Consider the following 10256-nt stretch of genomic DNA (forward strand, 5'->3'; position numbering starts at 1 on the left):
TCAGTCGTGTCCGACTCTTTGCGACCCCATGAATCTCAGCACGCCAGGCCTCCCTGTCCATCACCAACTCCCGGAGTTCACCCAGACCCACGTCCATCGAGTCAGTGATGCCATCCAGCCATCTCATCCTCTGTCATCCCCTTCTCCTCCTGCCCCCAATCCCTCCCAGCATCAGGGTCTTTTCTAATGAGTCAACTCTTGGCATGAGGTGACCAAAGTACTGGAGTTTCAGCTTTAGCATCATTCCTTCCAAAGAAATCCCAGGGCTGATCTCCTTCAGAATGGACTGGTTGGATCTCCTTGCAGTCCAAGACACTCTCAAGAGTCTTCTCCAACACCATAGTTCAAAAGCATCAATTCTTCGCTGCTCAGCCTTCTTCACAGTCCAACTCTCACATCCATACATGACCACAGGAAAAACCATAGCCTTGACTAGACAGACCTTTGTTGGCAAAGTAATGTCTCTGCTTTTGAATATGCTATCTAGGTTGGTCATAACTTTCCTTCCAAGGAGTAAGCGTCTTTTAATTTCATGGCTGCAGTCACCATCTGTAGTGATTTTGGAGCCCAAAAGAATAAAGTCTGACACTGTTTCCACTGTTTCCCCATCTATTTCCCATGAAGTGATGGGACCGGATGCCATGATCTTCATTTTCTGAAGGTTGAGCTGTAAGCCAACTTTTCCACTCTCCACTTTCACTTTCATCAAGAGGCTTTTGAGTTCCTCTTCACTTTCTGCCATAAGGGTGGTGTCATCTGCGTATCTGAGGTTATTGATATTTCTCCCAGCAATCTTGATTCCAGCATGTGCCTTCCAGCCCAGCCTTTTTCATGATGTACTCTGCATATAAGTTAAATAAGCAGGGTGACAATATACAGCCTTGACGTGCTCCTTTTCCTATTTGGAACCAGTCTGTTGTTCCATGTCCAGTTCTAACTGTTGCTTCCTGACCTGCATACAAATTTCTCAAGAGGCAGATCAGGTGGGTCATAAGGTAACTTAATTTCATGGTGACTGTAGCCATGAAATTAAAAGACTCTTGCACCTTGGAAAAGAGGCTATGACAAACCTAGACAGGATAGATGTCAAAAGCAAAGACATCTCTTTGCTGACACAGGTCTGTATAGTCAAAGTTACGGTTTTTCCAGTAATCATGCATGAATGTGAGAGGTGGACCACAAAGAAGGCTGAGTGCCGAAGAATTGATGCTTTCGAACTGTGTTGCTGGAGGAGACTCTTGAGAATCCCTTGGACTGCAAGGAGATCAAACCAGTCAATCCTGAAGGAAATCAACTGAATATTCATTGGAAGTACTGATGATATAGCTGAAGTTCCGATACCGTGGCCACTCATTGGAAAAGACCCTGATGCTGGGAAAGATCGAGAGCAGGAGGAGAAGAGGGGCAACAAAGGATGAGATAGTTGGATGGCATCATAGACTCAATGGATATGAGTTTGAGCAAACTCCAGGAGATAGTGATGGACAGGGAAGCCTGGTGTGCTACAGTCCATGGGGTCACAAAGAGTCACACACAGCTGAGCGACCGAGCAACAATGGTAACTCTAGTTTTAGTTTTCTTACGGAACCTCCATACTGTTTTCCACAGTGGCTGTGCCAGTTTCCAGTCCCACCAACAGTGTAGGAGGGTTCCCAAACGTGCTACTTACAGCATGGGTCCTCCTCGGTGGTGTCACCTGACACTCTGACTCCTCCTGAATCACACAAATACATATGAGTTATAAAATCTTCTCTGTTTTGCACTACTGTGGATGGCAACTACAAAAAATTAAAAGGACTTGTCAGCTTCCCTCAGAACTGACCAATGACCTTGAGAAGAAATTGCAAAGGAGAGCTCTTTTAGTCACAGCACTGTGCCCTCAGATGCATAACTCCTGACAGTACTGGATAGGATCCTGTTTTTATTTACAGTTGTTTTGTTTTTTTGGCCACACCCAGTGGCATGTGGGATCTTAGTTTCCTGATCAGGGCTGGAACTCATGCCCCCTGCACTGCAAGGTGAGGTCTTAACCACCGGACCTCCAGCAAGTCCCTATCTACAATTCTCACATTTTGAAAACATGGACTTTTTGCAATTAATTTTAATTTTTTAAGTACTGCATCCAAATATCATTTGTCTTGACCACAGAACTTTCATCATCCCCCCCTTTAAATACTGCTCCCTAGAAATGAGAACCTCATTTGCCTCACCCTAATCCTGCCGCTTGACTTCCCTAGGGGCTCAGATGGTAAAGCGTCTGCCTACAATGTGGAAGAGAGACCTGGGTTCAATCCCTGGGTCGGGAAGATCCCCTGGAGAAGGAAATAGCAACCCACTCCAGTGCAAAAAGTCAGATACAACTTACCGACTTTACCTCACTTCAATCCTGCTGCTAGTTATTAATTAAATAAGAAAAGGCTACCACTTCAAAAGATAAGTGAAGAATACGAAAAAGCAATTTCAAAGAGAATAATATGTACATAACATGGGGGGGGGGGGAAGATGCATAAGAGCAATACTGCTCAAAAATGCACTTGTTCAGGTGTGGATGTTGGTATAAATAATTCAATCTCAGGGGACTTCCCTGGTGATCCAGTGGTTAAAACGCCTTGCTTCAAATGCAGGGGGCATGGGTCTGACTCCCATTCGGGCAACTAAGATCCCACATGCCAAGCGGGGGCACAGCCAAAAAATAAAAATAAGTAAATAAATAATTCATTCAAAGGAAGAAAAGATCCTATCTAGTCCTTGCTGGATTAGATGGGTTTATACTTACGTACGTGGGTGGGGCCAAACAGGCTGCTCATATAAAAGCCAACTAGCTGCTGCTGCTCGTCTGCCTTCTGCTGGAAACAGCCTTTGGAGCTCCTCTGCAGACGGGTCAAGACGGTCCTTCAGACAGTAAGTTCCTCACGCCTCAGACCGCTGTGCTCTTTTCCTTGGTTGGGGGGAGGGGGAGGGGAATTGGACTGGAAACATACCGAGCTTATGAGAAGGTATGGGAGTCCCATTTTTCAAGCGTTTAAGTAACTGTGCTAGGTAAGAGAAAACTGATCCCTCCTGTAATATGAAAGCATGCTGTTTTCTCTGCATCTGAGCACTGGGAATTTCAAAAAGATGGAGGCACGCAAGAACCAGACAATACAGGAGGAGGGTGAAAACAACTGAACAATACACAGCGTTGGTTCAAGAAGGGAGATGGAAGGGAAAAATTGATGGAAGAAGGAAGAGGAACTACGTGCTGGGCTAAGTGGCTTCAGTCGTGTCCGACTATTTGCAGCCACCTGGGCTGTAGCTCGCCAGGCTCCTCTGTCCATGGGATTCTCCAGGCAAGAACACTGGAGCGGGTTGCCATTTTCTTCTCCAGGGGATCTCCCCGCCCAGGGATGGAACCCACATCTCTTATCGGCAGCCAGGTTCTTTACCGTTAGTGCCACCGGGGAAACCCAAGGAAATGATGGGGGTCATCAAAAAGCCCTGAGACCAGTAAGCTTTTGGAATCGAAGTAGCTTTCAGATTTCTCTCTCCAGACTGAACTTGTCTCCTGAACTTCAGCTTTGTGCATCTAACTGCCTGTAATAGGTGTCTCAAAATCAGCGTGTCCCAAATGAAACTCCTTATGTTCAGACCCAAATTCTTCCTCCTGTTCTCCGTGCTCACCAAATATCAACTGTTTGTGCCCCAAACCTAAGCGTTCTTGGCCTTGTCTTTCTCTCATAGGGCTTCCCTGGTGGCTCAGACGGTAAGGAATTTGCCTGCAATGCAGGAGACCTGGGTTTGATCCCTGGGTGGGGAAGATCCCCTGGAGGAAGGAATGGCTACCCACTCCAGTGTTCTTGACTGGGGAATTCATAAGCTACACCTAACCAGGCTGAGAATCCTGTTGGCTTTAACAAAACACTTAAACCATCATTGCTGGATTATGGCAAGAATTGATCTCTCTGCCCCCATCCTGGCCCTGATTCAATCTATTTTCAACTCTGTAGCCTGTGTGATCTTGTCAAACTGTCTGATCAACTCTTCTCACTATTGGCCAGCCAAGATTGCTCAGTCGTGTCCCACTCTGAGACCCCATGACTGTAGCCTGCCAGCTCCTCTGTCCATGGGATTTCCCAGGCAAGAATACTGGAGTGGGTCGCCATTCCTTCTCCATGGGATCCTCCTGACCCAGGGATTGCACCTGGGTCTACCTGGGAAGCCCCACCTACTAGAGTCAAAGGCACATGGCCTCAAGAGGCCCCATAGAATCTGCCCACTTGGAGGTCTAAGACCTCATCTGCTTCTGGTTCATTTTCTCTTCTCCAACCCTCCTGTTCTACCGAGTTTATTTCTCTGTCATTTTTTCCCTCATTACTTTGTCTTGTGTGTAAAATTCCATTACGGGAATATACCAGGTTTTACTTATCCATTCTCCTAGCAATGGGTGTTCAGTTCCTTCAGCTTACTACAAAATACCATTCTGAAAACTGTCATGGAGATGTATTTGGGGTTAGAATGACAAATTATTCTTTGTAATCCGTTACAAAGAAATGGAGTTGGGGTTAAAACTAGCTACTGTTGTTGTTTAGCCACGCAATTGTGTCCGACTCTTTGCGACCCTATGGACCACCAGGCTCCTCTGCCTGTAGAATTTTTCAGGCAAGAAATACTGGAGAGGGTTGCCATTTCCTTCTCCAGGGGATCTTCTTGACCCTGGGATGCAGCCCTTGTCTCTTGCGTCTCCTGCATTGGCAGGCGGGTTCTTTACCACTAGCGCCACCTGGGAGACCAGTGTGGAGGCTCCTTAAAAAAGAAAAATAGAACTACGATATGATCCAGCGTGTTCTTTTCTGTGAGGTGTCAACCAAAACAAATCCCTAAGTTTCCTCTTTGTATGAGTCCAGCTCCAAACGAACCTCTAGCATGCACAGTAACTTTTCTTTTCATCTTATTTAGTTTACCAAGCCTATTTCATTCATGTTCCAAAATGAACGCCCAGGTTTTCCAGATTTGGCTATTTTAATGAGCTGTATCATATCTAAAATCATGCAACATGGCATGTATTCGTTATTTGAAGATTCTACTGAATGTACGAATTGTGTTCACCCCATGGTGTTTAAAAAAATATCTGTAGGGGGATTTCCCTGATGGTCCGGCAGGTAAGGATCGTGCTTCCGTTGCAGGGGGCACAGGTTCAAGCACTGGTCGGGGAACTAAGATCCTGCAGGCTGTGCAGTGAGGCAAAAAAGAAAAGGGAACTGATCCTATTTGTTGAGGGCAATGAACTTCAAAATGAGTCAATCTGTACTAGGAATTTAACCAGAAAACCTGAAAGGAGCTCAACAATATCTGTAACAGGTGCTCTTTGTGAGTTCAAATGCCCATCATTGTCATGACATCACCTGCATCATCCTGACTTGCATTGTTCTTGATCCATAGGATTGGGACCCATCAGTTTTTCATGTTTTTTTTTTCTTTTTTTTAAACAGAAGACATATGTCCCTAGTCATGACCTTCAGGTCAACTAAGGAAGCGTCAAGAATCACCACCCTTGTGCACTTAAGGGCTTTATAATCGAGGGTTCTTTCCATCTGGGTTCTGCTGGATTCAGAATTAAAAGAGGAAATGAAAGACAAGCTCTAAGCTGAAGCATGAATACATACAATGGCCCATTTAATGCTTCTCTCCTCCGATTTATTGGTCTCTCTTTCCCCAGAGACCATGGCGACAAAGTGTAGGCGCAGCCGTACCTCGTTCACAGAAGAGCAGTTGAAGATCCTCGTCCAGGCATTCAGCCAAAACCCTTACCCTGGCTATACTGCCAAACAGAGACTTGCTGTGGAAATCAACGCTGAAGAGTCTAGAATTCAGGTACATTCCAAGTTCCAGATCTCCAGGACGAGAAGCAGAAACTCAGGGTGGGAATGGCGGGGTGGGGACTTATCTGGTGGCCCAGTAGCTAAGACTCCGAGCTAGATACAGCGAGACAGAGCTACAGGTGTTTGTGTCGACTTAAAAAACAGTCACAACCGAAAAGCTGAGAGTTAGGTTTTTACTCAGTGGAAATTTTTAGGACTCCAAGCCCGGGAGGCAGCATCTCAAGTAACCCTGAGAGAATTGCTCCAAGGAGGCTATAGGGGAAGAGGGAGGAGTCTGGTTATATTTGTGCTCAGTTGAAGGAGCTTCCAGGAGTGGGCAAGAAATGTGCAGATACACCTTCAGAAAAGAGGAATGGTGTGGAAGACACATTATTCCAGGGTGTAGAAGCCAATCAGGTCATCTAGGTGATGTGGTCACAGATACCAGCAAGTGTCCGATGACGTGGTAAGATGCCAGAGGAATGACGGATGGTGTGAGGGCTAACCTTCTCCTTTCAATGAATTCTAGCAGACCAGGGAATAGCAGACTGGTGTGTGTGCGCTCAGTTGTGTGACTCTTTGCAACCCCATGGACTGTAGCCCTCCAGGCTCCTCTCTCTATGGGATTTCTCAGGCAAGAATACTGGAGTGGGATGTCATTCCCTTCTCTAGGGGATCTTGCCAACCTAGAGATGGAACCCACGTCTCCTGGATCGGCAGGTAGATTCTTCACCACTGTACCACCTGGGAAGCCCAGGTGTAAGGTTGCAGATTCAGGCTGGACGGAGATCTTACACGCAGAGTAATTACAGCATCCACTTATCAACTTAAAGAGTATTACAGGGGACTTCCCTGCTGGTGCAGTGGCTAAGGCATTGCCTTCCAATGAAGGGATGCAGGTTTAACTGCTCACTGGGGAGCTAGGATCCCACGTGCCTCATGGCCAAAAACCAGAAGGGAAACAACAGATGCAATATTGTAACAAATTCAATAAAGACTTTAAAAATGGTCCATATAAAAAAATCTTTTAAAAAAGAGATTATTACAGCAGATTGTGTTAGGACCAGGTCATGAAGATGCTGAATGCCAAGCCTTTATCTAAGGCTTAGTTAAATGTAACCAGGATCAGTGATAACCCTGAGTTTAGGGTTCATGAGAATCACTGCCCACCCCCTTTTGGGGGCCATGTCATGGCACGTGGGATTTCAGTTCCCTGACCAGGGATTGAGCTCATGCTACCTGCATGTACTAACCACTGGACCACCAGGGCAGCCCCAGAACCACTCCCTTTGGAGAAGAGCAGCAACGGAGCCGAGACGACATAAACATGTTTAATTCTCTCGTTTTCCTCTCTTAGATATGGTTTCAGAATCGAAGAGCGAGGCATGGATTCCTGAAGAGACCCAAGAAGAACTTAGACCCAAGCAAAGACCACGCCTCCCCCATAGAGAAGATTCAAGGTAAACAGCCTGCTCCAGCCCTGCTCCCCACCAGAGCCTCCTGGGATGCAAGTGCCTCCTGAGATTGGGGCCACCTAAAAGAAACCACCTCTTCCTCTCTCCGCCTTGTAAGAGGAGAGTGGGAAAGAAATGTTTCCTCCTCCGGGGTTTCCTGGTCAAGGCATCCCAGGAGCAAAGGGTTCAATGAGGCCCCTGGAAAGTCTCCCCACAAGGTCCAGATATTCTGAGTCTTAGCTTATTTGCGCTGGAGTCTAGCAATTTAGCCAAATACTACTGCTTCTCACAAGAGATGTGGGTTCAAGGCCTGGGTCAGGATGATCCCCTGGAGGAGGAAATGGCAACCCACCCCAGTAATCCCACGGACAGAAGAGCCTGGCGTCCTACAGTCTGTGGAGAGTAGGACGCGACTGAGCACACCCTTCTAGAACCTTCCACCTTGAATCACCTTCTCAAGGAGTGGCAACAGATTCCAAGTTAGATGGTGAGAACATGTTTGGGTTCCTCATCTGAATATGTAAGCTGATCCCAAACGTTTCTCTCCCTTCAATGCTACCCCTACTCCAGATGGAACAGACAGACGGTGTCGTACCAGCTTCACTTCCTCTCAGTTACAAACTCTTAAGAATGCGTTCACAGAAAACCCTTATCCTGGGATTGACTCTAGAGAGCAACTTGCTGAAGAAATCGGGGTTCCAGAGTCAAGAGTCCAGGTAATCGAAAAGGGACTTGATATTGTGTGTTCATAAGGAGACATCTTTAAATGATTTCTCCATCAGGGACTTATTCTCATGGACATCATAAGCAGGACAGATGAAGACTCCCTGGTGGTTCAGTGGCTAAGACTTCATACTCCCAATACCTGGGGTGCAGTTCAATTCCTGGTCAAGGAACTAGATCCCACATGCCACAGGCATGCTATAACTATAAAAATCCCAAGTAAGTGCTGCAACTAAGATCTGGTGCAGCCAAATAAATAAATACTAAGAGAAACAAATAGCATATGTTACAAATGAAAAAAAGACAAGCAAGACAGATGAAAAATGGGATTTCTGCCTTGAATAGTTCTTCCCCAAGGGCTCAGTAGGTGAAGAATGCAATGCAGGAGACACTGGAGACTCATGTTCAATCCCTGGGTGGGGAGGATCCCCTGGAGTAGAAAATGGCAACTCACTTCAGTATTCTTGCCTGGAAAATCCCATGCACAGAGAAGCCTGGTGGGCTACAGTCTATGGGGGTTCTGAAGAGTTGGATATGACTGAGTATGCATGCACCCATGGGATAACAATGTCTTCCTAGAAGACATTACCCTATTCTGGGTCATAGAGTAAAATCAGGCATTTTTGAGAGGAAGGAGAGAAGTGGGAAGAGAATTCCAGGCAGAGAGAAAAGCTGAAATACAGGTATGGCCCTTTAGGAAAGACTAATACTTATAATGAGGGAATTTCGGGGACTTTCAGGATATGAAACCTATCAGTAAATCATAAAGGTGTTTGTACAAGATTCAGAATTTTGAGGGACATCTCTGGTGGTCCAGTAGTTAGGACTCCACGCTTCCACTTCAGGGACACGGGTTTGATCCCTGATTGGGGAACTAAGATCCCTGCAAGCCACAGACACAGCAACAACCCCCCCAAAAAAATTTCAGAATTTTGAACTTTATCTTGAGATGTGAGAGACTTTCCCAGATGTCATATGGAATGTCTGTGGTTTGAGAATTATGCCTAAAAGAAACCATCTCTTCCTCACCTTTGCCTTATAAGATGAGCGATGGTGAGACTTGCATGACATCAATTTTTTTTTCATTAAATCTCTTTCTTTTACCTACTTAGATTTGGTTCCAAAACCGAAGAGCCAGACTCCGTGTCCAGAGAAAAAGAGGCCTTGAAGAAGCTCTATACCAAAGACAAAACCAGGGACAGGATCTCTGATATGGGAGAGTTGAAGGTACTAGCCTGCTGTTCCCAATGTGACTCACAATCAGAGTCTCCTGAGTGCCAGTTATTCCGCACGGCGGACTCAACTCCAGCTTCCTCTGGGTAGTGGATGATGCTTCCACTCAAGTGTGCCCCCTGGGGGCGGGGGTGGTCACAGTCCCCACGGCTCTCCCCAAGTCTGTGGTCCTCCCGAGGAATTCCACTGCCCGCTTTTCAAGCTCTGAACTGGAACCCAGAAACCCTGTTAGTATGTGAGCTTTGTTTATTAATATTTTCCCTAGTCCTGGCACATGGTAAACAATCAGATTTTGTGGAAGGTATGTCTGAGTTACTGGCAGGATGAATCCTCAGGTGTGTTCTGCCAGGGGCTGGCTCATGCATGGCTTTCCCAAGGGGTAGGAGGTTCCATATTTGGCTGGAACGTTGGAAAGAATCGACCTCCATTTTTGTATGTATAAACTGGTTTCTTCAATTTTTCTTTTCCCTTTTTGCTTTAGGTATACAGAACGGCACTCCATAGTGACTGTTTTATTTCTCTGGAGCCAGGACAAAGTGAAAAGGGAGACAGATTTGCTGTATTTGATGTCATCAGCCTGGACTCCACATTAATTATCTTCCTTAACATATCCCTCTAAATATACCTTCAGCTTCAGCTTCTGGAGATGGTAAAGAGGACTTCAGGAGGCAGAGACAGATGATACAAAGAACTATGCAGCCCTAGTGACCAAATCCAGATTCAGAGTTCAACAGATCTTGAGGACAATAAAATAATTATAAATAATATCATTTTTTTTGGTCATCAGAATACTACTGAGTCAAGCAAAAATCATCAAAATGTGTGGTATTGTGATTTTAATCAAACTGCTGCTGCTAAGGTGCTTCAGTCGTGTCGGACTCTGTGTGACCCCATAGACGGCAGCCCACCAGGCTCCCCCGTCCTTGGGATTCTCCAGGCAAGAACACTGGAGTGGGTTGCCATTTCCTTCTCCAATGCACGAAAGTGAAAGTGAAGCCGCTCAGTCATG

The 10256-nt window shown here is 46.0% G+C and overlaps 1 protein-coding gene across 1 annotated transcript in view; it reads left to right on the forward strand.

Moving 5' to 3' along the window:
• Positions 1-10015, forward strand: part of DUXA (double homeobox A) — a 20698-nt gene extending 10683 nt beyond the window's left edge. The window contains exons 2-7 of the mRNA XM_010858045.1: positions 5696-5850; positions 7195-7297; positions 7664-7693; positions 7871-8007; positions 9127-9241; positions 9729-10015. Of these exons, the coding sequence (XP_010856347.1) occupies positions 5696-5850; positions 7195-7297; positions 7664-7693; positions 7871-8007; positions 9127-9225 (524 nt within the window). The 3' untranslated portion in view covers positions 9226-9241; positions 9729-10015. The remainder of the gene's footprint in view (positions 1-5695; positions 5851-7194; positions 7298-7663; positions 7694-7870; positions 8008-9126; positions 9242-9728) is intronic.
• Positions 10016-10256: the final 241 nt, after the last annotated feature.

This window comes from Bison bison, unplaced genomic scaffold (genome assembly GCF_000754665.1).
Source record: "Bison bison bison isolate TAMUID 2011002044 unplaced genomic scaffold, Bison_UMD1.0 scf7180017864383, whole genome shotgun sequence".
Classification (NCBI taxonomy): Eukaryota; Metazoa; Chordata; class Mammalia; order Artiodactyla; family Bovidae; genus Bison; species Bison bison.